We start from the raw sequence: 27,859 nt of genomic DNA on the forward strand, positions 1-27,859 counted from the left end.
CTACATTTTTACCGTATTTTTTCCTCTTATGAAAGATCTACCTCTACTGTTTTTTTTCTTAGCAGAAATTTCTATTTAGCCTCATTTCTATTGGCAAATGCAAAGCAGTATTTAATCTTCCTGCCTTGTAACACCATTTTGTGAAAGGACTGCAGCAAAAGGCATTCTTCAGCACAAGACAACCGCAGCAAGAAACTGCCACAAAACAAAAAAAAGACAGAAAATCTCCCTGCATTTCTGTCTGTGCTGAAAGGCATCCTGGTACTTGCAAAAGATGCTCTAAAGTCTTCCTGTTCTTGGGTAATGCCCAAGAGCAGGGCAGGGTATTTGCAAAATATTTAGGCAGAAGCCAACAATTCCTGGCTGAATTCTTCCCAAACCATAACCTGACCACATCTAAGGAATAGAAAGTGGTAACAAAAATAAACACAAACTATTTAACATGTAGCCTCAAAAGACACTTATTTCTTCAAATGTACATTTGCAAGCTACTCCAAGAGCTACCTGACACCCACATTTAGAGAAGGACACAGACCTAGCAAAGCTGAGCATCACTGACAGTGCTCGGGCTGATATAACACAAGGAGGTTGCCAACCAACACCAAGTACCTCTGTAYTCAAAAGCAACACGTTTCACAGCCCCAAGTGAACAGAACAGGGACCCCAAGTGATTTTCCTTCAAGAATTCAAAAGCCTTCAATTGAGTTTCGAAGCAGATCTAGGATTTATCTGCCTGACCAAGTGGGGCTTCCAGCAAGAGGAGCTGGAACGAGGCACGATGATGGTGGCACAAGCACGGCTGGAAACACACCTACCAGCCCCAGCTTCCAGGATTCCCAGCCTTACTAGCATTTCTTGCCGTTTCTTATTCAGAAGGGGTTCTCTCATCTTGATTGTGCCAGAGCTGGGATCTGGGCTACCCTCTAGCCTTTCTGGGGTATACTTTTCAGTTCAAGAAGCTGAGGAGCCCATGAGAATTCACACGATTACAATATACAGTGTTACTCCAATTATCTGTGCAAAGGCTGGCCACAGACACACAGTAATACTAAAGAAAGATAAAGGGGGTCTGCAGAACAATCCAGAATTGGCAGATTTTGATACATCCAGTCATCCAAGAAGACTGTATACCKCCCATTCAGAAAGAAAACCCAGGAACAGGAAACCCACACATTGACCCACGCTAAGAAAGTGGCCTTAAGACTCAAGTCAACTGAGTAGCATTTTATCTTATGCAAGGTTTCTATCCTCCAACGAACACAAAACCCCTTCACTATTTTCACTTAGCTATTGGAATTAACCCTGCTTTAACCTAATATTGGCTGATAGCAGATATTATAAATAGTATCTAAGGGAAAAAAAATGTAACCACAATCAAAATAAGTGTGTTAGTTGAGAAATAGTTGCTGTATAAAATTCAAAAAGCTATTCAGATACCAGGCAAACTATGGGAAAAACAGTCTGTAGAAATCTGGACTCCAAAGGAAGAAATCAGGCACAGTGGGAAATCAAAGAGCCAAAAAACACCAAAACCCCCAGGAGGTGGGCAAGGAGGCGCAGGGGGAAGATGCAGACATTGGCTACTCAAGCAGAACAAAAAATCACCCTGGTCACTGAAATTTTGTCTTCTACAGATGACTCCACCTTCTCACGCACCCCTAAAGGCTCTCTGGTCTCTCCTTGTCACTACTTCCAGTCCTATTTTCATCCACGAATAATTTCCAAGCACTCAGTCCTCATCCTTTAAACTTCATGTAGCTTCATCCCCTTACGTGCCCGGATACCCAGAGGGGAATCTTTGCACCTTCTCACTTCTGCTTTGACAAACCTCTCAAATTCTTACCCGAGTCACTGCCTTTATTTGCAGATTCACTTCAGTTTATTGCTACATTTTCACTTGAAACAACCTTCCTGCACTCTATAACCTGCCACAGAAAGCTTTGACCTTATTTATTCAGCTCTCTTAAAAATCACTTCCCCCCCTCCCACCAATGACCATTATCTGAATGTAGGGGCACATTATCTTCATTAGATTCCAAATGTTTTATACTATAAAAGTCAGACGTGTTTCGAAAGGCACTATAGAGTATTTAAACACTACTTGCCCATATACCTAACATCACAGCACTATGTGCAATGATAACCAGACACAGTTACATAACTGAGACTTTTCCAGGGCTAGAGGAAAATTCTGGAAGSATTTTAAATAACTGAGATTTTTGCACTGATTCCCCACAAAATACAACTTTCCCATTCTCTGAAAAATATTGCTACTTGTTACCAATCTAATATTATTCTATATAAGAATTAATGAAAAGTCACCACCACCTCCCACACCAAGTTTTCAGGAACAGTGAGAAGTTACCTCTCTTTTCCAACAAARATGCTGGACCCCTATTAGAGGCATGCAGCAATAATTGGTTGAACTTACCAATGAAGGGAATAGAAGCCAAGGAATCGCCAGGTGGGCTGGAACCAGAGGCTTTCCTTTCTTCAATTCTTTTTATGTGGACTTCTCTGCGAGCATCRTTAGGTAACCAACAGGTGGTATCTGAAGCAGCTTCTTGGTCATTCACAGCCAGAATGTAGGAGTGGTGTCTCAGAGGCTGGGGAGTTTGGTGGCCAGAAGGTGACTTATCCCTCATGACAACTACTTCTTTGTGGCTTTCGGGACCATCRGGCTGCAGCGTTTCAGGCTCTCGGACATCTTCCCTTTCCAGTTCGTGACTCTGTCTGACAGAATCATCTATGTTGTCAGAGGTAGCTGAACTCTCACTTGTTGGATGAACAAGTTTGGCAGAGGCCGCAGACAAAGCAGGGGGCTGGGTGCTTTTGCCAGCGTCTGTTTTGTGGTCTGGGGAACCTTCTGCTCGGGCCCTGGGCTGCTGATTTAACAGACCACTCTGATGCAAGTGATTGACTGTTCTTTGGTCTTTGCTGGCAAGAACATCCAGGCTCTGGTTAAGGGGAAACGATGGTTTTGCTGCATAGGAAGCAGGGTTCTTCAGAGAGCTACTTTTAAAGCCTCTAGCAGTTGCAAGAGACACTCTCTCTTGTGAAACAGCTGTAGGCTTTGATAGCCCCCCAGGAGACTGCAAATCCCGAGAGGACTGGAACATTTTTATATCTGGTGGAACCTTCTGGAAGTGAGAAGCGGACAGTGAAGCTCTACTACCTACTCTCCTACTGTCTGAAATATAAGTGCTCGGAGCCATAGGAAAGTTTTGGCCTCGAAGGGACATATGAAATGCATGTTGCCTCGGCCTCTCGTAAATACCCCGCCGGTCGTCTTGTTCAGTGAATCCCGTCCACTTGTAAGGCTTCCTCCTATCTCCATTCGCCTCTGCAATGAGAGTCTCGGAAGGGAAGCTCTCCAGCGTTTCRCCCTGCTTGCTCAGGTAATCCCAGGAGCGAGCCCGGTGGTTCCTGCCGTTAACGGAGGGTGAGGTCAGGGTGTCCTGGGAAGCGCTCCGYGGCCACTCCTTCATGAGCACGGGCTCCTGGAGCCTCTCCTGCGAGACGCTCCGCTGGCGGATCTGCGCTGCCTGCGGCACCCGGTCGTGGGAGGTGCTGCGGCGGCGCACCTGCGGAGCAGGCCGAGCCGCCACCACCTGGTTATAGTCGGTCGTGTTCTGGGAGGCCGCCCGCAGGCTGTCCAGCCTCTCCTGGATGGTTCGCGAGCCGTACATGTGCATGCGCCTGTTGTCGATGTACTCCTTGTAGGTCTTGTAGGTCTTCCAGTCGATGTGCTGGTGGGAGGTGGGGCTGTAATGGTTYGCGGGGACAGGGGGCGACTCCGGGGCTGCAGCGGGAGCTCTAGTGCTTGGCATTCCTTCCGGACACACTACATAGTTGGAGGCTTTGCCTATGGGGCCAGTCGGATCAACCGGCCTTGTTATGGGAGTCTGCGGAAGTATGATGGCAGTGGACACGGAGGAAGGTGGCGACGTGGTCCGCGCTTTTAGAGAGGTTTGCTCTTTCAGGCCATATCTCACTTCCTCTGTCCTGTGTGATGGACCAGCGTGGTTATTTCTACAAGATGGCAGATCTACAGCCTTCTCAGAAGGCACAATAACAGTCCGCACAGTTTCATTGCAGACACACACCGCGGTGTTGGACTTTGCAATGTCTGTTGGTGATGGAGGCACTTGTATTTCCATTCTGTAGGCCCTCTCTGGCTGGGTCACCGCCCGGACTGGTCTAGGGACTTGCTGCTTCCCCAGAGGGAAATCAGAAGCCAGTTTGTCACCAGCCTGCGCCGGGCCCGAGGCGGCAGGCGTCAGGCGCGGGTAACATATTGGTGGTGGTTCGGGTATGTTGTGGGCATTGCCACTGTAGGCTTCGTTGCCCTTCAGGTAGGCATCCTGGGAATATGCCTGTGGAGAGAAGATGGAGGGAACGTTAGGCAACAAGAGGGAGACGGGAAAACTCCAGTTAAACTCCAGCCATGCAAGTGTTGGCGCGATTCAGGGTTCAAAGAGGAAACAAGTCAGAAACTTGTGTCGCATATTGTTCTGGCTAAAAGGAGCGCTTAAAACTTAAGCACAGCCTTCCCTCCCCTTGGGGAGTAAAAACAGGACAAGCAAAATCACTACATAAATCCTTTCCCTGAAAAATTAAAAGCTGAACTAACAAGCCATTCTAGAAAAATACTGTAGGTAGAGAGCACCGTAGGCAGGTTGCCCAAAATCCATGAGTACAAAATGTAGGAAGCATTTTTCTCCTCAGGTTTGTTTCAATTTCAGTGCTTCAAATATCACTCCCRGAATTTCACAGCAATCGCCAGGATAAAATACTGCACAGTAAAATCAATTAGCATGAGAAAATTCTCTATTCATTTAAAATGGAGCAAATAAAAACTACATGCAAATATACACACACTCCTCCAAGATGTCTTCTATATAAGAGCTACAGTTCCTAGACATAAAACGAATAAATTACAGCAGTAACAGCTTTGCTGTGAACCAACCCCCTTTCAGTAATCTTACATTTTACAGGAGACAGCCACTACATTAAACAGTATTACAGTATTGCAAAAATAGGAATAATATGCATGGTTTTGAGACTAATATGCATGGCTTTTAAGTTCAAACTACAAAGAGCATAAACATCCRTACCCATCTGCTATGGTGGTCTACACACCAGCAGAACAAAACTACAACCACAATTTTATTTCTCTAGTATGTTTAGCTGCTTCTTTAAGAGCCTGACTCCTTTAAAAAAGGCTAAAAAGGCTATAATACATCTAGCACATTTCAACAGTCTCCTTTTAGCATGAGGCGACATTTTATACAATTGTGAAATCATCAAAAGATGCAAAAGAAAAAAATAGGGACAAGCATAACAATTATTTAGACAATATCCTATTATTTATAAACTTTAGCATGACTTCGTTCAGTTTAAAAATAACAAAATAACGAGCTGACATGGTGGAGCCTGCCAATATAACAGAATATTAACATTATTTCGCATGGCTCTTAGACATTTAGGCGTGGTATCACACTACAGCGTTTCCTGTCCAAATAATAACACGGTCAATTCCRGAATATCATCGTGCTCCGTCTTAATTCTAGGCAGGTTACAAAAGCCCAAGTGCAGCCATAAAAATCAACAGAGAGCAAAGTAGAGAGCAGGGCAAGGCATTAGGAGCTGCTGCAACGTATGTTACATCGTGCAAAAATATTAAAGCAAACTGCCAGGGATGCTCACCAGGTAACGCAGGCACAAACCACAAATTCAGCGATTAGCAGGGGCAGAGCGATGGGCTCCCGCTCTCTACCTCATTCCCAACAAACTTGCCGTTTTATATTTTCGCTTCTCGCCCAAGAACATGCCTTACAAAAAGCAGAGAAATGGCTACTGTGCATTTCTTACCAGTGCTGTGACATCCTTTGTAAACTGCAGCTGGCAGAAAACAGGAAAACACAGTAAAAGCTGCTTACGGATGTAAAGACAGAATTATGTTGTCATATCGATGCTGGCCACAGCCAGCTAAAAATACAACCGCACCGATTTCACTGGAAGGTACCAACGGAGGTGAAGGGCAGCAGAGCATAAAAAATAACTTCATCCTCCCCGCGAGCTCATCTGTCTCAGGCTGTTATCTGCTGCTCGCATTTATCCCCTGCCCTTGCAGCAAACAAGCCCCGTTTGTGCCCTTTTGCCTCGGCGCATCCCTACAGCTGCCTGCAGATCCCTCCGGCTCCGCCGATCCCGACTTCCCTTCCACTACAGCAGCGTTTCTGTCTCTCGCTTCCCCTGGGCTGCTCCCATGCCCGCTTCCTGCTGACGAAACAAGGGCTTTATTATGCACTTAACCCAGCGCGCCCCTTCCCCGCGTCCATGGGAGCTGGAGCTGTCAGCTGACTGCAGCTGCCTCCACGCTGCACGCGCCGCGCGGGAGGGATGATGCTGCAGAAACAGGCGGCTCCTGCGGCGCTCGCCGGCAAACAGCAAAGCACATCCCCGCTCTCTATGTGGCTCGTTAATTCACACGTTCCTCCCCTTCATTAAGGGACAAGCGTTTTTAAAATCTTTAAATAGATGGCTATTGAAGAGCTTGACAGGCTGTAATAATTTTAAAAAAGGAAAGGAAACTGGAGACTCAGAAGGCAGATGGAGCAAGACAAGCAATGAAAAGCATGGAGAATAAAACAACTCCCATCCAATTCAGGAAAAAAAAAMCATTACATTAAAAAGCTGGTGAAATAGCTCAAAGCCTGAGAGGCCAATGTTACTGATTTCTGTAGCACCGGTATAAAACCCACTGGTGTGTGTTTCTGTGAAATATGCTCTAGACCAACAACGCTTCATTGATCTTGACAGCAAAAAGGCTGGATTCCAAAACCAGCCTGATCCGATCATCGCTTATGACTACAAATGAGCATAAAGATCAATTTTTAGCTCTTGACAAAACACATATTACAACAGCTCCAGAAGACAACACTCTGCTAAAATAAGCCCAGCTAGACCCTCCTTCTGCCTCCTCAAATAAAGAATGTATTCTCTTCATCACAGTTGGATACCACCTAGGCAAGAGACTGTCAGTTCTGATAAAGTTATTGCCAAAAAAAGAGAAATTTTAGTGGTTAGAAACTCCTTCTTTCAATTTCAAWTTTTCAATTTCACCCACCTGCCAAGAAATCCTTAAAAGAAGGCCCATCATTCCTCTAAGAAAGGAAAAGTTTATATATAACAAGTATGATGCTCCCCTACAGGAACTGCTAAAATAGCTTTTATAATCCTGATTATGGCCTATGCAGAAATATTTCAAATTATAAAAGAWTTCATTTCATCAAGTTATAACAGATTTCATTACTGTCTAGGTGGATGGATGATGTATCATCATCCCTTTTTATTAAGATATGTTTTAACTGCTTTAACCAGAAGGTGCTGGTTAGATTTTTAAACGAGGTTAAGCAATTAAGAGATGTGAGGCATATCAATACACTTATTATCATTCAGATGATATTTGGGTAATTAGCATATTTTTCAATTGTACCTAAATGACGGTTTGAATATYATTCTCTTCTGCCTTTAGTTCCTCTACAATGACTTAGTACATGAAAACTCTGCCTTCATGTCAAAGCAACTGCAGCAGGGGATATAATCATAAAACAAACCACTAGAGTATGCCCTAAAATTAAGAAAGTCTTTGAATGCCCTTAGGAACATAAGGAGCCTTCTAACTTTAATCATCAGAACCAGTTATGTTCCTGACTGCTCCCTGGAAGGCTGCTGAGGGCTGGGAGGGCCGCACGGATCAGGGCCCACGGCCACGGGAGCCGGACATCAGGGAAATGCTCCAAGGCCTGAACGGGAAGCGGTTTTCCATGATAATCTGCCCTGACAGGAACGTTAATAACACAACTCAAGTGCTTTCCTTTCACTCTGAGGCACTCTACAAACATTACAGTCAGATAGTATTATTTGGAAAGCACAACACTTTTCCTTTTCAATGGCAGTGACATTTGGGTATACAAAATTTAATGCTTTGAGTCCAAGAAAATTAATTTCCAAGTACAAGCTGCGCAAGAGACTTTCTTCTAMAGAATAGTCCAAATTGAAGTGGAGGATGTTGATTGAAATAGCATTTAAACCATGCAATGCTATAAAGAAGTGTTTCAGGTCCGTATGTCTCTTCTATCTTCTCACCGCACTGCTTCTCCCATTGGATTTGCTTTAAAATTAAATTTAATAGCATTAATATTAACCTCTGCAACTGCCTCTGTATGGAASCTGGAAGTAAACAAGCACTCAAGGCTGTGCACTAAACACTGCCATTTATGAAAATGTCATCGATTTTTTAAAAACAAAGCAAAGAAAAATATCCCCCAGCTTGCCAATGAAACAGCCACGTTGCTCCATTTGCTCTGATGTAACTGAATGGTCTTAGGGAAAAGAAAAAGAAATTATTGTTAGAAAGTGGACTACAGGCAGGCTTCTCACCAGGGGCAGGAGGTTAACGGGGCATATGGAATTCTAGAATAAACCTCCTAATAAATAAGGAGCACTATTTTTCTTTTCTTTTTTTCTGGCAATTGCACAGGGCTACTGCATCAGGCACTTGGGAGCTGGAAAATTCACTGCACTAACAGTATCCAACTGGGAATTATTTTGGCTACACTTTGGGGCAATTACATCTGAGTGATTTAAAAAAAATTATTCCAAATGAAACATTTTAAGGTAGGTTAGAAGTCAAGAAAGATAAACTTTTGAGTGGGTAGCTGGTGTAGAAAATGCTCAGAAATTAAATTAATGAGAAGGCAGAATAACTTAGTGTGTGTGTGTGCGCATTTGTAAACAAAATAGACACTTATATTTACATATTAGTAAACACACTGAAAACATCAACCAGCTCATTAAAAGCCATCCTTCCAAAGGGACAATTCAGTGAACACGTTAAAGTTACAACTTTTAAAGTGCCTGGCACTTAAAATGCAGTGACTTGTAAACTATCTCCTTTCTTTCACTCACAAGGAATGAACACACCACAAGCAAATCCCAAYACACCTCAAATGTGATCCCAAATCCCGCCTTTCCCAGCACAGACATTCTGGACAGCACCAGACAAGGGTSCCAAGGGGGCCCGGGCCGCAGCGGGCCCTGCAGCCCAGGTTCCTCTCTCCGTTCCCTCTCCGGTTGGCACCAGCGGAGCTCTAGCACAACTGAGCCCCACAACTGAGCAGCACCACGATTTGAACCATGATTTTTAGAAGGTTACAGAACAGCAACAACCTCATTAAACACACTTGAGAAAAGGAGCTATTTGTGGAAAACCTAAGTGAGGTTTCCTGTTTGCAGGAAGCCAGTGCTGCTAGTATCAGACACAACACAAATTTCGCCCAAAGAAAAGTCAAAAACGCCTCAGAAATTGTACAGAAACGTGCCAAACTGTAAGGACTGAGGAGAGCACAGTGCAGAAATCCCTGTAGTCTCAAAAGGGCTCCATGGTTTTGTCTAATGCAACCGTAAAGAAAGAGACAGAAGAAAGAGGGCGATTCCCAAGGTGTGAGGTAACCGCAGACCATCGGGAATGCAGAGACTGCCGGAACCTCGCGTGAGGAATGCGCACCTTTCAGCAGTGAACAGGTACCATGGCCTGCTCTTGCAACTTAARTACTACCCTTAAGGGTAAAGACTATCAGTAGGGCCTCCTAAGCCCTTCTTCCATCAGCTTTTTTGACAAGCTAAGTAAGAAATTACTTGTTTTCTAGATGCCTATATCCTGCTGCTGCTTGATTAAAAATCATCTCCCTGCGCTCCCAATCCCTGCTGCTTAAAAGGCACATTAAAAGAGCCTCAAGTTTTCATCTCCTAGAGCAGAATGGTGTTACATAACAGCAGCCTTTTCCAAACAATTTGTCTCAACTGACACAGTTTCACGCTCATACAAAATGCACACATTTTGTGTAGAAAATGGAACTGGTTCAAAAAGCTTTTTTTAAGGCAGAGAAAATGCCAACACATAAGGGAGCTTCTGTCCCCTCAATTAATTCCTTTTTTTTTTTTTTTTTCAGAGATTGAACAGTTTGCTCCATAATCTGCCAAACTAACAAGCCATGCCTTTCTAGGGCTTTCTGCCACCCCTTYCTACGGCTCTTTCTTGCTTTCACTTAACCCTCCACCAAGTACCGCCTCCCGAAAAACGCAGTTCTGCCCCCAGCATCTCCAGTTCTGTTTTTCCTCTCCCACCCAACAGCGTTCCCAGATGCCCTTCAAACTGTACAGAACACAATACGTCCTGTGACCGRTCCCAAATCATGACATACTGCTTGGCAGGACAACAGGCATCTCCTCATTAGGCAGTGACAGGCCAAACAGAAYAGGTCGTCTCAGCCGGCATCCGAATAAAGCAAATGTTTCATCTGGGGTATTTCTGAGTATTTTAGGTGAAGTGTACACCAGAGCTGCTTACTCAGCCCAAAACATCCATACTGGRTGTATGATGTTCCTCAATCATCAGCTCAGCATTGCTCTCCAGTGAACTTTGGTGGATTTTCCAGCCAGCTGTAACTGTCGGTGAAAGGAACCTGCTCACAGACACGGGAGCAAAGCATCCTACYGGATACAGAAGGTGTTCTTGCCACCTCAATGCGCCCAAGGAGGAGAGTGATTCCATAACATCTGAGGGCTTCTGCAGAAGACAAGGTCTGGGCTATTCTTACGTGAAAAGGGGAGCAGGTTGTCTGCAAAAATTGGTCACACTCAACCTCGGCTCTTCCTCTCAGCACCATCCATTCTCACTCACAGATACAGAGCGGAACTGCTGGGGGCACCTCCAGCTTTTTCCTGTTTGACTACTTCCAAATTTATTTATTTATTATTTTTTATTTTTATTTTATTATTATTTTACTTTTATTTTAAAATTTACTTCTTGTTTTCCCAGCAAAGATGACATCACTGCCAAGCTTTATCATCAAAAAGCCACTTAAAGGAGCCAAAGAGCTGTCTCCCAAACACCATAATTTGGGTGAAAGCAAGTCAAGCTGTATGAGCACTGCATTTTGCCAACGTTACAGTAAAGAACTAGCAACCCTGTGAAACCACAGCTCAATCAGAGTTCCATAAACACGCTGGGGACGTGGGAACAGCTACGCATCACATGCTTAACAAAAACAAATCAATCCAGGAAAATCCCTTTTGTCTCAAGCTAAATGCTAACTACAATTCTGTGCATGCAAAGTCCAACACCTTGAGGGGCTGGGTTCCAAACCAAATCAAGTCAAAACTAATATTCCCCTTGACAGTCCTATTTCTACACACTTCACAGTTTGCTAAGCCCAGACCATTTTTAAACTATAGCTTGTGGGTGCAGCTCATGGGCTAAAAAGGAGATTAAAACTCTTAAAGCGAACTAGTGAAAAACTTCAGTTTAAAATACTTTATCTCTTTTTAATATATTTATTTATTGGTGCATTTAGGAAGAGCTTTCTGGGATTACAACCAAGTTGCAAAACTTTACTTCTTTTTTAGTAAACTATAATTGAATCCTTATTACACGTTGATTGTCATTTCATCTAAATCTGTTTTTAATGCAATTAAAAACCATGAATTAGAAGCTAAAACTGTTGCTTCTCTTAAAGGAAAGCTTTCCTTGCTCAATCCTAATTAACACATTGCTATTTTTAGACATTTTCTTTGCTCTTTTTCTCTTATCACACCTGCTGCTTCTCCAGCTCCATAACGATCTCAGCATTCTCCCATTTTCTCTAACCTCTTTCTCAATGGAAAAGCACTTACCCTTTTCCTTGTCTCCTCATTTCCAGTGTCCCTGCGAGTTCATCTGTGTCACACCCCAGCATGCTCACCCCTACCTCAAACACTTATAAAAATACACAGAATTGATGCTTAAAAGCGAGATGACCCGAGAAGATTTTAGCAGGAATTCTGAATTGTGATTAAAAAGACAGTGTTCTTTTTCCTCTTTTTAAAAAAAAAAAAAAAAAACATTTTCGTAGTTTTGTTTGTTTTTATTTGCATTCCAAAGGTGCCTGAAAAGCCCCTGTATGGAACTGGAAGCTGTCTGTATGGAGCTGGAAGCTCCATGCAGACTGAAGACCATCAATGTTCTGTTTGCAAAGGTCTAATTAAACCTAGCTACAAGGTCCGAGCACTGGGCTGAGATATGAAAACTCATCAAGCCAAGAGTAAAGCCATGCGGAAATAAATATTTAACAAGGTGTTCGCTGCAATTCTCGGATCCTTTTCAGCAGGATTGTTATTCCAGGGGGTTATTCTGCCTGATGTGGAACATTTGCATTTTTCTGTATTTAATATCATGAAGTATCTGCTCGCCTTTGCCATCAGCTGCTCCCTCTGTTGCATCCACGGAGCTGCTCAGTGACCATCCGGCTCGAAGATATTGACATTATCCTGGACACCATCCAGGACAAAGGCATCGAACAGTGCTGGCACTTGCTTCCTCCTGCTACGAGCTACGGGCTGTGGAACCCAGGGCTGCTGCCCCAGCCCAGCCCGTGAGCCCAGCAGGTAGCCCCCCGACCCGCTCCCTTCCACCTGCGGGTGCTCCCAGCTCCGACACCTTCTCCTAGGAGCACCCAGGTCCCTAGGGTCACCACTGGGCTCAGCCCGACGCGCCACCATGATGCCAGCTGGGCTGCAGGGACGACTCGTGCTCTCTGGAATCCGTACTGGGTATTCCCACCACCTCCCTTCCATGCTCTTGCGAATGGATTTGTAAAGGATATGCTCCACAATCTTTTCAGGGACTGAGGCAAGTCTGACCAGCCTGAAGTTCCCTCATGGCTTCTCCTAATTCTAGGCTTGCCCAAGCTGCCGGGATCCTCCTTTGGCTCCCTGGATCCTCCTCCGGCTGCCAGGAGAGACCAGCAGGGGCAGGGAGCAAGCCGGCCACCCCCCTGCATCCAGGCCCTCTGTATCCCGACCTCTAAACACCTTCCTGCCCCTCCTTCCCAATCAACCCATTTTCCCCGATCCCCCTTTTGCAACTAGCACATCAGCAAAGCACTTTTTGCCCTTTATGCTCCTGGCTAGTTGTGCAGACTTCAAGGTTTTGTCACAGTCTGGAGAAAGATGCTTCTAAATAACCCCTCTGTCCCCAGAAGGGATTTCCAAGGTCTCCTCGGTGAATGAACACCATTTGGACACGATGTGTTCGCTAATGACAAGGCATTCGGTTCATCTTTAAGCAAGGGGTGCACAGATGCCACTGAGGGCGATGGCACAGGGCTTAGAACACTTCATTGCTGCAATTGGTGAATGAGTTTAAAAAGCCCTATTTGCAGGAAATTCAATATATCTAAATGTCCACAGACATATATGGAAACTCGGGAGACTGGAGATTTATAAATAGTAAGCTAAGGACAGAAATGAGCACTTGAGTTCTTTATGTACTGTAACACTTACCACAACGAGCATCATTTCTGCATATACTGACCCTATGTTCTCCTCATTGTGCTAATGAGCCTTTCAATAGCTCCTCCTGCAATCATCCACTAGTGCTTTGAGCTTGGTTTATGTTTCAGAGCATATCTGTTCTTAACATCAGTGGTTTACAATGATTTTGATGCCATATGAAGATATTTAGAGTAGAATTTAGTGACACTGATACCAGAGAGAGCACAGCAGAATTCCTTAAGGTACTACAATAGCAGCTTATATAATACAACTTCAACAATAAAAGCTTGTTTGTTTTTACCTTAATAAGGGCACTGTACCTTACCACTTACTGTTCACTCTTGGCTTTATATATACAAACAGATCACCACCATTGTTATCTTTTATTTATAGGWTCTGTACTTCATTAAGGAATCAGAATTTGCCCAAAGGTTTAGAGTTTATTTAAACACAGGATTTCCACAAAAGACAAAGATTTCCACTTCTAGAATGAAGATTATTACACAGCATACTCAGGGGAATTTTGTTTTTCATTCAACTGAATTTACAGGGAGACAATTTACTTTGTCTGAAAAGAATCTAAATGGTTATTTTAAAGGTCACAATATTTTCTCCCCTTTGTGGTGATATAAAAGGAAAAAAAAATCACTTCTGTCACAGGATGCACCTGTACCTTCAAACACTGCAGCTCTGCCACTGAAGACAGACACTGTGTCCCAGTAAAATATATAATAATCTTGGCTTGTTTGTCCAACTAGCTGAGTTCCTGTCCTAGACTTCATCTTCAGTTCAAAGCCAAGTTTATGATTTTGTCTTTATCTTCAGAATGGAACTGATCCTACTTAGAAGGCCCATTAGTTATAACCCTTGCTCTCAGTTTTCACTTTGTGTTCCAGCTGTTAACTGCCTAGTGCTCAGTTTCCCTCCAAAAACTCCATAGTTTCCTGCCTCACCTGTATTTCTTCCACTTATTTGTCCTCGCGCAGCCAGTAAAGTCCTCATAGCCTGTTCCTAATTGTTACGTGTTTTGCATGCATTAGAAAACCCAGTTATCTGACCACTGATCAGCAAATTTACTTCTYTCAGTGTTTTCTTCCTTCCTCTATTTCCCATTAAAAATAAACCAAGCCTCTCAAGACCTGATGTGTTCTCCCACTTTCTCAGAAACAGCACTTCCACAGACTAATCCCAGCTTAGAGACACTAAACAGCCCAGGAGAAGAGACACCTCATTTGCATGCTGAACCCCAGTTCTAATTTGGAACATACAAACATTAGCATAACAAAAATTTTACACCAGTAAAAATACCAATTTTTTTTTTTAAAATTGATAATTTTCTTCCGCACATTCATTGCTTGCTTTCACGAAATTCCACTAATAATAAGATATTAAAAATTAACTTTAAGTGACAGATTTTATTCTTTCACTTCTCTACAAAGACCTAACTGCTAAAAGTCATCCAATTCATAAATTAAAAAACACAAAAATGGAGCCAAAACATAGAAAAAATATAAACACTCCCATAGGGACTTTTTAAATGAATAAGGTAGGAATATCAGGTGAATTTGGTATTTTCTCCTGTATTTAAGCAAGTCCTCTCCCGTGAGTAAAGTAGGGGCAATATCTAAGGAGGGATAGAAAACTAAATGTCAAGTTCTTAATTATTTGCTAGAAGCACAGTTCAAAGTTTTGCAACCAACAAGTCTTTTTTTAACTTTAATTTTAAAAATACTGTCTGAATATGTGTCACAAACTTACCAATTGAAGGATGTCCTCATCTTTCGGCATAACACTAAGTTCCAATATGCTGTCACTGAAAGAAAAAACACTATACATCAATTTATGGAAAAGAATTTTCAATTCTTCTTACAAAAACAAGCCAACACCTTCCAAAGACCAAAATATTCAAAAATTTCCAGATGAGCTAAGACACACTCAGCTCTTCTGTCAAATATCTTTACAGGAGTTAAAACAGCACAGGTTTCTATCACAGCATCAACAGCCTCAGCAAATGCAAGTTAAACAGAAGCTAAACTGCAGAATGCACCTGTGTTCCCAGTGCAACCAGTATATTACACCAATATACACACTATTTGTCAGTTTTCTTTTAGTATTTATTCTTAGAGTCAGAAGTTCTATTATTTGTCTGCAGCTTCTCAGACAAAATAAAGTGACAAACCTGTAAACACAAGTAAAACTTCTTTTTTCCCCTTTTGAAACTGATGCTACCTACAACTAGGATAAAATGTTCTCCGCGGCTTGAAAAATGCCACTTACATTTTGGGGTGGAACAAAACAAAAGCGTATCCATAAATCCTAGAAATGTATGGGTCTCTTTCACTTAATAATCAGAAAGCATCCATTTGGATCTGGCTTTAAGTAGAAGCCTAAATTCTGAAGTCTCTAGCACTCTATGTCCAGGACAAACATCCACAATTTTCTAGAAATATAATGAACTGCTGCAGAGATGCAGTTTCTGGAATAACTCAATTAAAATGCAGCAAGAAAGAGCTGAGCTTAAGTTCAAAGCAATTTGGTGAGAGGGGGAGCTCTCTCATTAGGAGAGGTAGAGAATAACATGTGTTGTATCTTTACTCAAAACTTCTCTGAAGATAACCAGAGAAATTATAGAAGAACAAGCATTTATAGTCAGCAATGTGTTTGAAATGGCAAAGTGATGATTAAAATACAGTAATTAAAATAGCTAGGAAATTATGACACAACATACTGAGACCATAAATGAAACTGTCTTCAGTCACAAATAAAGGAGATTGCGATTTATTAAATAATGTATTTGGTCTTTCAAAAGGCCTTTTAGCAATTCTCTTGCACAAAGCTACTACAGRAATGAAGCTGGGCTTTATCAAAACTTAGCTAGGACACAAAACAAAGCAAGAGCTATGTCACTGGCTTTTTTACACTTTAAAAGCTTAAATACATTCAAAAGTGACCTCAGGCAACACTAACCTATCAAGAACTATCCAATCCCATGATGCAGTTACCGAGTTCATGACATTCCTAAGCAGAGATTTCRGGGAAGGCGGGTGGCATTTGCTGAGTAAATATCACTCTGCAGGTCCAGTGTTTGCACCCTCATTTCCTAGGAACCCACTGTTGGACCTCATCAGASAGGACACTCACCCGAACAGACCTTCACCCTGATCCCAAGTGGTTACACTGGAGCTATGCACGCATTTACCAAGACCAAAATAAAGGTAACACAAGCCAGCTAGCAGTGAAGGGGCACTAACTGCCTACGACCTTAGAAGAAAACAAAGATGTGGAGAACAGACCGCTCAAGAACACAGTTTCCAAGAGAAAACCAGAAACTTCATTCACCAGTCACATGAGACACTGTCACTTGACAGCATCGTTGCCTGTAAGCTACGAGGAAGGGACAGGTCACTACTCTGGAATCTTTGAGTTACCTTTATGAATTAAAATTGGTATCTGTTGGACTCTAAGAAGCTCAAGAGAACATTTATGAAGACTGAAAATAGTTGTATTTTCTGTATAGAAGACTCCTCAGCATTTTTGCATCATTCTCTGGGAAGGACTTGTCCTTAGCTRTAGTCTTCGGCTCAGGATGATAAAAGAAACGCTCTCACCTTCTAGCTGGCACTAGCATCCCCTCCTCGTCTCTGCACTCATGCGAACCAAGGCCAGCAAGAGCAGGCTGCTGCCTCACGTCCAGTGCACTAAATTACCACTGATAACACCATCCTTACAAACCCTCCCAGGTCTCTCTGGCTTATCTAGACTGGACACAGGGCTACTACTTACCCTAAGGTTCACTACTCACCCAAAAGACTCTAAAATAGCCTTTACTCACCACCTTAATAACCTCTGCCTAGTGAGGTTACTGAAAGATGTGATCTGGTTTGCTGTCTTTTGCATTAAAGTAAAAAATTTTACGCCCCCGTCTTGGATCAAGAGTATCAACCAAGAAAAAGATACGTGACTAGTTTTATATTCAGACTTTTGCATGTTTTAAAAAGAAAAAAAGATTCCCTCTTTCCAGCCCTCATACAGAAAGTACTGATGGCCTGAAAGGCATTGGAGGCTACCTTGCCTATCACCCTTTTGGCTACCGAATCCTAAAGTGTCTGCTTGCTTTAAAAAACATGCATCTGAAATATATTTATCTTCAATAAAATCTTAAATAAAGACTGCCCTGAAGTCGGAAGGCCAGCATTTTCTACTTTCCTTCACTCTGACAGTAGACATAACTAAGAAATAATGCATGGAACTTCACTAAAAATGCAATGTGTCACATCTGACGCATGCCAAGGACGTTTTTCCATGCAGATCCCAACACATCTTTTTTCTTCCTAACTCATCACTGTATTGGATCTTACTGCAAGAGCAATAAATGTCACTGCTTCCTTCAATATTGTGTAAGCTTCCTAACTTGCAGCAATGTGAAGGAAATCYAGGATGCAGTGAAGATGTCTGCAGGTCTGTAGTGCTGCAAAATGCTTGCTTTACCAGATACGCTAAGCTGTAGTTACCAGTTCTTCATAAGAAAGGCAGATTTTTTTCAGATTTTCCTTCTAAAGGGACACATACATGGGTATGCACGTACTACTCACCTGCTCACTTTAAACTTAGACACCTTTTACTAGCAAAGCAACTGCCTAACGAGGAACCAAGCACTGACACAAAAGGTCTGGTACAAGTCATAATACACGTTCTTGCACTTTTCTGAGCATTGAATACATGCTCAGAAATCAAAACACTAAAAAACACATGCATAATATGCAGGATTTAAAAATATAAAAAACGACATTTTCAGAACCATTATAAGCAGTAACTTCCGGCTCAACAATCAGAACATAGCAATGTTCAATGCATAACTAAATACTAGTATCTTACCTGTTCTGTATTAAAGCAATGACTTGAGAATAGGTCTTTCCAATAACACTTTCTCCATTGACTTTTATAATTCTGTCACCTGTGAAGGGAAGAGTTACACCTTATTCAACTTGTCTAGACTTTTTTTATTTTTTAAGTATGTATCTCAAAATAATCAGAAGAACCAAAACAGAAGCAGACCTAAGCTCTATGAGAGTATCCTGTCTCCAAAATAATGTTTTTGATGATGTATGATACTACACAGTGAAAATTCACCCTAATTCTTAAGTGAATTATAGCTAAACACTTCATTACAGCACTTAAATACAAAACAAAGCCAAACATTAACTTAGGACACTGCCTGCATACAGATATATGCATTTCCTTTAATTTACTGTTTCCTGACCATTTGATTAAAAAGAACAATTTGGAAAGTGCTCCAATTTCTTCCTTCCTCAGGACATTTTGCCTCTGAATCATTATTTGTTCTTCAAGATTCAGACTATCAATGCATCTTGGGTGGAGTAAGGGGCTATCTCTCATCCATTCAGATCTATCTTTAGATTTGATATCACTTTTATCAGATTTCTCCAAATAATTGTTGCATCTTCCCCATTCACAACTTCAAACACCCCCAGCATAAAGAAGTGGCAAATGCAGCAATGAGGAGACACAGAGATCTTTGCAATGCAGCTACTTCAGCTCTGGATGAAAACTCTATCCCCACAGGCTTTTCCTCTGCCAGAAAGCTTCTTTACCTTATCACTTATCAGAATATCAAAAAACTGCCTTGAATTTACTAATGAGGAGAAAATGAAGTAAAATATTACAGCTCCAGGGAGCAGTTGGGAAAAGAAGAACTGAAAGACAGGACCCACGCACAGTGAGGCAAGGGGAATGGTTTTTGCAGTACAGTGAGATTTCCCAGTCTAGAGTTTGAAAGCCATTTTTTGTGTGTTTTTGGTGTGATCGTGTAAAAGACAAAGAAAAAGCAGCTCAATCTAAAGCTCTGGTCTGATTCAGTGGCAATCACTCTCTAAATGCAAGGACTATGGAGATATACAGCCCCCCAAAGAGTTTCAGATCTACCCTCCCAGAATGGGTCTGATGGCTGGGTGTTAATTTGGTCTACACATCGCTGCCAAATCGCTGCAGTGTCCACAACTCTCTGAAAGTTGAAACTCTCTATCTATTCCCTTTTATCAATTGCTTACTATCATTTTCATGAAAACACTCCCTCACTTCCATCTCTTGCTTTCCCTTAGGGCATCTCTTGTTTTACAAGGTACTGAGAAATGACTGAGGGCAATTTTTATTAAGTGTGGTCCATCTATATGGATGATGAGCAGCTGAGACTGGCATCAACCTTCATCCCAGTGCTGTAGGCAAACCTGCATTTCTATGGAAAAGTTAATTTGGAAGTGCTTGATAGCAAGCCAAAAGAAATCCTTTCGAAAAGTACRTTTGTGGAAAAAAACTACAATTTATATCCCAAAATAATTTAATTTACAAGCTGTAAGCCCACCCCTGCTAGGGCATATGGCACGACTTGCTTGGAATCTATCAGATTCTTCTCTACAATTTAAAACTACTGCTTCGTGTACTGCTTTAGATTTCACCTGCGGATTTGGATCTTACTTTTCCCACTGAGAAAAGTTAACTAGCAACATCCCTAAAGTGGTTCCAGCTATCGTATGTACTCCAGAGAACCAAGCTAGCCTCAGCAAAGCAAGGAAACAGCCTACTTGAAGCATTTATCCTACGAATCAGCACCTGGAACCGCCAAAGAATTCCGGTAGGTCACAAGCCAAAACCAGTTACATGGAAGAAACAGCTGTAGGTGATGCTGCAAAATGTAACTTTGCAGTTTCAGACATACAGAAAGARGAGGCTTGTAGAACAAAAATAAAAAAACATGGAAACGTGAAGGCTTTTTTTCCTCATAGCTGTCGAGCGGCCCAAAAAGAGGTCTCTTCCAACCTCAATCATTCTGTGATACAGTAGTGAAGTCGGATCCAGTAAAAACAAAACAGCTAACAGCTAACCAACAAACACCTCTAACGAATCCTCACTCATCATGTTCAAGTAATTTCTTTTCATTGGTATGATTACAAAACAAACCTAAGGTCTATTAAAAATAATACAGCTGAATCTACAAGACAAGAAATGTATACAGCGTCTGTATCAGAAGTTAAGCAAATCTACTTCATCGATCACTCCCTGAGTGTTTTATAATGCAATTTCAAGACAGAAATATAGTAATATATCTCAATCAGAAGTTTTAACAAGAAATAGCAACGTTAGGCTTAATTAGATATAACGACTATCTACAGTGTTTTTAAAAAGAATATACCCTGGTAATTTAAAAATCTATTTTCCCATTTATTACTTGTTCTTCACTCTGAGCTCCTAAAACCCTTTTTAACATCTAAAAATAAAATATTCTGCAGATTTCATCTCTTTCAGTTTGGTAAACGTTKAATAGGGTAGAAATTAACACGGTTCTTGGGTTAACATGGCTTCAGCAAACACTATTTTATCCAACCTAAACACTTCTTTATATATTGGCATTAAAATAATGCTGAAGTCTTCCCTAAGAAATGACACAAGGCGAGGTTAAAAGAAAAAGCAACAGGGTCGGAGGGAGGCAGACAACAGGTTATACAGTTGTGACCTACTACTGTTTTTAAATTGCTGATCCAATTGGAATCTTTCTATTTCTTTAGGAAGCGGTATACAGGAGTTATTCTACTCCAGGTAAATGCACAAGTTTTTTCAAAAGAAAATACCAGTGCTCCATTACAGACACAAATACAACACTTTCACATACTTCTCCTCACATATTTTACCACATGTTTTCTACCTAATTTTTTCTTAAGAAAGGTACTAATACACTTTTGTGCCTTTTTCAATAGAGATATGTAGGTGATGCATAGTACCTCCTGAGGGAACCCGACTGTAACTGGCATTTTGGGGATGAAAACCACAGGATGATGACTCAAAAAGAGGTGTTTGGGACTTTTGAATGAAAAATTAATTAATTATGAATGATTGATATGAAAGTTTGGTGGAACACTCGGAACTATATGCAAGTTTAAACTGAATAGATTTTACATACTGCAAATGCACACGCTACAACAGTGTTATAGGGGAACAGTACCTGTGCAGAGTCCAGCTTCAAAAGCAGGCCCACCCTCTTTCACTTGTTTAACAAATATGGTGTCCATTGGCTCCAGCCTGTTTCTTTGCTTTCCTGAGGAAGAAAWGACACATCATTATTTTGCCTGACAATGCTTTCTAAAGAGTTATCCTGAAGTGTAATCCTGACCTATACCTTGCTGCATTGAATACCAAAGTGCAGTCTGGGGAGGAAGGAGAGGAGAGGCAGGTTGCCTGGATGTGGCATTTCCTTTGCCTGTCCTAAAKAGCCTTCAGGTGCCATGGGGTGATGAAGGACAGGGAACACTCACACATTTCACTATGTCATAATAAATGATACTTTTCAGTTTAATTCCATCATCTCATTGCTATTTCATCCTCACACAACACATACATATAAACTAAAAATTATTCCTTCCGTTTGCAAGCATCTGTGTAAGATGAGATATAAAACCAGACAAACTTAAGGAGAATCAGTACAACTTTACAATTTTGTCTAGAAGGGSCAGTCTTTGTAGGCTGCCCTTCAAACCACAACTCAAATGGCCTTGTCTTCCCTTTTTCCACATCCAGGTTTCAGCCGACTGCCTTCACCTGCAGCCTGCTCAGGGCCTGCCATCCTACCAAAACAGAGTCACTCACATGGCTCTAAATGACCCACTCAAAGTAACCCTAAATCATCCAGAAGAATCAGAAAGCTCATTTGTTAGAGTCAGTAGCTATTACACAGAAAGTAACTCGATTACAAATCAAAACAAAACAAAAAAAATCCAGCTGGCTGCTCAGTGCCCCAAGACTTTAAAATTTGATTTGCGGGACAAAGACACATGAAATGCTCTTTGTGAAGCAAAACTCCTAGCTGTCATTTCTAATCTCCTAATTTTAACAGACACTGAACACTTGACAGGTCTTATCTTTTAAGAGGCAGCAATGCTTCGGATAAGCTYGGGCCTCCCTGACTTAAAAGCATGAGCAGCCAAAACGTGGCCATTCATGGTACTACCTACATCATTCCCAGGGTTGCCAYGAAATTCTCTTTACTGAGAAGACACAAAATTCCCAAAAGGAGAGAAAAATCATGGAGCTCCCAGTCTACACAGGTACCTCCACTTTATAATACTTAAAATACTGAGATATATTTTATAATGCTGCATGAGGCCCTATCTCACCTTTCCTTAGAAAAAGCCAGTTAAAGAGGATTAATGACCCCCGATAATAAGTGTAACATTCAATGGACTAACTCCTCAATCCAATTCCATATTAAACKTGATGAAAATAAGTAAATGAATAAATCTCAGAAGGAAATGTTATAGCTGTAATGACACAGAATATGACAGTTATTTCCTTCCTATTATCGCACATAAGGGTCAGGTCACAAATTAGCAGAGCAAGTAGAAAACTGAAAACTAGAAGGGCTGCCGTCACCGGTACCGAGTCCCAGTTAAAGTATTTGGAAACAGTTGCTTAAAGTTTCTCTTGCCAAAATCACAACTGTTTTTATAGTGTGGGTTTGCATTCACTTAATCATCTTTCTTCTTAATACTAGTTTCATTTAGGGAACAATATTTAATGAGCAAACTTCCATCACATAAATCTGTTATATAGAATTGTTATCTGTGGTTTCATCTTTAGTGAGAAAAAGCGTAATGCAGCTCAGCGACAAAAGAGCATTTAAATAAATCTAACATGTCACAATAAAAGATTTTGTATTTTCACTTACTCTATGCTGCTCTTTCTAGAACGATTTTGGAGAGAGATATTTTTTGCATCACTATGTACATGCTCAAAATGTGCTATGGATTTTTTCATGTCTTTTGTATGTCACATCCATTAAATGTTAGCATATGCAAAACTCACCAAAATGTAAAGACTTTTTTTTAATAAAAAATCGGCAAGGTTTCTCCTTTTTTGGGTATTAAGCATTAAGCTGGTTCCTTCCCCAAGCTGCCAGGAGCCAATCCCACTATTCTGCTTCCTCAGGACCGGGGTCTGCACAGGGTCTACATGTCAGTCTGACAGAGCATCTTTGAGCTCACTGTTGCCAACAAAGCCAAAAATTAAATACTTCCAGTACGCTAATTTTAGCGATCATAATTGCCAAACAACTTCCACAACAAAAGAATTTCATATGTACTTAATGTCTCCAGAAGTGAAGCTGTAGCAGAGGTCCAGTCTCACAGAAAAGTAATACAAAAAACAGAAGCACATAAAGTCACTACATTCACATGTTAAATCACCATAAAGTGAAAAATAGTTCATAAAACCAAAACTGTCCCTCACCAGCCTTSTATGTGCATGAAAGTCTCCAACCTGAGCTGAGTGGCACTGCCAGAACAAGCTGAAGTTCAAGTTAATGCTGAAGCAGTGATGTGGCTCTGCAGAGTAGTTTGGATATCGCTCCCAGTGCGATATCCGCTGTCTCAAAACGATGATACTGCAACCAAGGGGTGACCTTAGAGGCAGCAAAGCTGAACTTTTACTTCAGAGAATCAGTAACCCAGAAACAGGGTAGTGAAAATGAACCACCAAGTGCTCAGAAGGCTTCAGGCAAGGACTCATCAGCTTAAACGAGGCTAGTATGGAATCAGGAGGCTTCATTACTCTGAACAACTCGGGTTAAAAAAATCATCTGAAGAAACATAAACAACATCTTCAGTCAAACTTCAGACAAAGTGAAGCAGTTTACTGCAATAAGCAGGTTTTTCCTAGGCAATCTATTTCCTCATAGCTATATGCAAATCCTGTAATTAGCCAGCAATTTTCAACCTAATAATACTAATTTCTACATTCACTAACCAGCAAGATCAAAGTGGAATCTACAGAATCAGAGTAGTGCATCTCGCTTCAACTGTTCTTCAGATGAACATCAAGTGAAAATCAAGGATTACCTCATAATACAGACATTGATAATCATTTGTTCTAATCTTACTGGAGCTACTAGCTGAGACCCCGTGAGCAAACACCTCCTTCAGAGCCAAGGAGATACCACCTTTAGAGCCCAGCAAGGGAAAATAAGTTTCATGCTGCCAAGTCACCAGGGCTTTTCCTGACAGGCACCAGCGGCGCGGGGCAGGAGCAGCCCTGCGTGTCTTGCACCTTCACAGCTGCCTCTGCAAAACAGGGACACTCCAGCACGGTTACCCCACTAACGTGAATACTCCCCAAAAATGACTATCTGGAAACAGAAGAGTGGTATTAAATGCTGTCAGCAGTTATGATTTATTTCCATGATGTAGGCAGGGGGAATCTTGCAAAACCTGTCCTTCTTCCCCCAAAACCTGGAATTTTCATGTACCTGGTGTGAATATATTGATCTTGTCCAGATGCCAATTCTGGCCACGTCCTCACTGTCTGGAATACGACTGCTACAAACCACGTGCCAAGGCTCTAACCTTAAATTTGTATTTTAAGCTGCTCTTTTGCAGAGCAGACTATGTTACCATGTTCTACTCTGATCTATTTGCAAAACAAAATGCCACGGCAAGAGACACGGTATTATCAGAGCTACCCGCACACCATAAGACAGGGACAGTCACATCACTTTTATGTAGTTATTAACCCTCTGATATAAAATCCAGACAGATAAAACTTCCAAATCCTACAGACGACACAAAGAGCACGTCTCTGTTAAGGAACTTCTCTTTTGCTTCAAAATGTACAAGTTATGATTTGCTTCTATCTCTTCATTTCGTTCTGACCCTGTCTGCGAGGGTTCAGGATCACAGTAAAGTATCTCTCCTAAGGATCTACTTTTGAAAAGCATCTTCTTTCTCTCCTCTCTAGAGAAACAAACTCCTTTACTCAGTGTTCTCAATAGCTCTTAGAAACCTCCTAACACAGAAACCAAGTAACTGCTCCAGAGTTATGTTAACATTACACAGAATCTTTCTGAAGTGACAAGGGAAAAAGGGAGAGGAAGTGGATGAAAAGAAAAAGTCTCAAACATCTGTTTGCTCGAAGAGCAGAACATTYGGAAGCCCCAGCAGCAACTTTTACTGCTGCCCTTTGCTCACCAGGTAGCAAGGAACAGTTTCAGTTGCATATAGCACAGCTCAACTGCTAAATTAAGAATGGCTTTTGGGTCTTTCCTTCACTCAGCATCCCTCTGAATTTGCAGACCTGCAAATTCATTTTGGGATATCCAAGGCATTTGCCTTCCATGTGGCTGAACGGCTTCAACTCCTGGGCAGCCTGGTGGGCAAATGAAAGAGAAATATGAACAGCTACAGGGGGATAAATACTGCTAAATGATCACAGATTTAATATTTGTAACGTTAAGATTGGAAAAAAAGGCTCATTTAGCACATGGCTGGAATCTGCCTCACTACATGGAAGTGACATTTCTAAAGTGCACCTTGAGAGACCAGTCGTGGCTTGCAAAGTAAAAGCATACGGCAAATTTAAAAGCATAGCTGATCTTGTACACAAATCTGTGCCTCTTTTTTTTTTCTTTTTTGAGGACCAGATGACAAAGCACTGCAAGGTTCCTGTATTTTAAGAACTGCTACCATTACACTGATTTCCATTAAAAATCTATTTCATCAACAGAGAAAAATAAATCAYCTCCTTAGTACACTACCTGTGACATCAGGGAAGGACCTGCTACATGTTGCTCCTACTGTATTCAAAGATCTTCAACTTAATGGAAGAATCCAAGCAATGTGATCTGGGGACAGGAGGAGGAAGGAGGAAAGAGCTATTTCCTTTGCCGGAACGTTGCACTCAAAGCCACCGAATTCAACATAGCTGAAACCTGTCTGCGGATCCCAATCCAAAACAAATAGCAATATTCCCATTTCCAGAGTATCTGGCAACACACTAAAAACTATGAAGCAAAAAACAGTGCCAAGGATGAGCCTCTAAAGTGGATGGCAGAAAGTAAAGCAGTGCTGTTAATTCATTCAGCAGAGAAACACCTTGTATTCAATCCTGTGATACAGGGAAAGTGTCTTATTTAAAATACCTTTGTAATTTTGATACTCCAAGATGGTAAATCTTCCTTGGCTTACTGGTCTTTTAATCTATTTGACTAATGAACCTTCATCCTCATGGGAGGTAGGAAAAAAAGACAGAGGAGAAAGAACCAGTGATCTAATATTTTTTGAAAATCAGGTGGCACAATTTCAGCTTAAATACCAAACAAGTTTATTTCCCCATTGCATTACTTGGCAATATTAGCTTATGATTTTTTCCAGTTTTCTCAAAGCTTCCCAAGCCTCAAGTTTAACCAATGACTGAACAGCCTAAGGCATTTACCTCAGGTCCCAGATAAGCCTAAAGCTTCTTTTCACTCAGTCACTCAATTTACTTCTGTTGCAGTGAGTCAACAGCCTCCCCTCCCCATTCTCCCCAAATCCACGGACACTATTTGGGCAGCTCTTAGCAGCAGTTTTATTAAAAGTCAGAGACAACTTGAACCCAAGAGTAGCCCCTGAAAAACATTTACATGGGACAAGTTTGAAGGCCCCTGCTAGCGAGTCGGTATTTCCAGAGAGCAAGAGAAATTAGGCTCTGATCTCGAAGGAAAAAAACAAGCTCCATTTCAGCAACCTTGGTTTTTACAGGCTGAATAATGAGAAAGTTGGATTAACTCACAAAAAAGGACAAATTTCTGTGGCCCTAATCTAAAGCACTGCTGTTAACTATCTCTTTTTTTCCCCTAGTCTTTTATGCYACTATCATGTGTCTCAGAATACATCGTCTCAGCAACCTGTAACCTTTCCAAATGTTTCCATAATCATCCCCTTGTCCCTTATCTACCTTGCTCCCATCTTCACAGGCACCAGCAATTTACTTCATAATAGAAGGAGTTTTGATAGATAAAGATGTTAGAAAACACAGAATTAAACTAAATCCCAGGAGAACACAAACTGCATTACACAAATCAGTCTGTATTTGCAAAATAGAGTAGCGATACCACACGAAGGATATATAAACAGCGGTAAAGAATGGCTCTTCTGCATTTTTTTCAATGCTCTACCACAACAAGACAGACTTGCACAGAGCTGAAGCAATTCATGTAACAGATCTGAATTTTCAGCTTAGATTAGAGATTAAAAATTTTTAAGTTGGACATTTAAAAAAAAGTTTGGTGAGCAGGATTTAAAAATCTAGAGATCTCTGAAAATGCTTGGAACTCTTAATAGGAAGCCTGTACTAATAACAGTCTCTATAGACAAGAAGACTCATCAGTAAATTCAATTCAGTTTTCATTTGTATGGCAAGATAAGAACCTGCTAGATGCAGTAGATCTATCTACACTGAAATAGGAAATGAAGTCAGAAAAGCAAGAACATCATATTAAAAAATATGACACTACACCCTAACGGTACTAGTTTTCCAGATTTTGATTTATGTATCAAACATTACATTGATTAGTCCTCATATGAAAGATGAAATTCCTTATCAAAAACCATTACTGCACATTATTGTTGATTTCATCATGATGCACAAGCCAAAGATTTCT

The 27,859-nt window shown here is 41.4% G+C and overlaps 1 protein-coding gene across 1 annotated transcript in view; it reads right to left on the reverse strand.

Moving 5' to 3' along the window:
* Positions 1–27,859, reverse strand: part of ARHGAP21 (Rho GTPase activating protein 21) — a 70,312-nt gene that overhangs the window by 23,840 nt on the left and 18,613 nt on the right. Inside the window, exons 5-9 of the mRNA XM_026039388.1 lie at positions 21,395–21,487; positions 18,256–18,334; positions 15,139–15,193; positions 5,875–5,904; positions 2,432–4,376 (exon numbers count right to left, since the gene is read on the reverse strand). Coding sequence (XP_025895173.1) covers positions 2,432–4,376; positions 5,875–5,904; positions 15,139–15,193; positions 18,256–18,334; positions 21,395–21,487 — 2,202 coding nt within the window. The remainder of the gene's footprint in view (positions 1–2,431; positions 4,377–5,874; positions 5,905–15,138; positions 15,194–18,255; positions 18,335–21,394; positions 21,488–27,859) is intronic.

This window comes from Nothoprocta perdicaria, unplaced genomic scaffold (genome assembly GCF_003342845.1).
Source record: "Nothoprocta perdicaria isolate Ctin4 unplaced genomic scaffold, notPer1 scaffold_23, whole genome shotgun sequence".
NCBI lineage: Eukaryota > Metazoa > Chordata > Aves > Tinamiformes > Tinamidae > Nothoprocta > Nothoprocta perdicaria.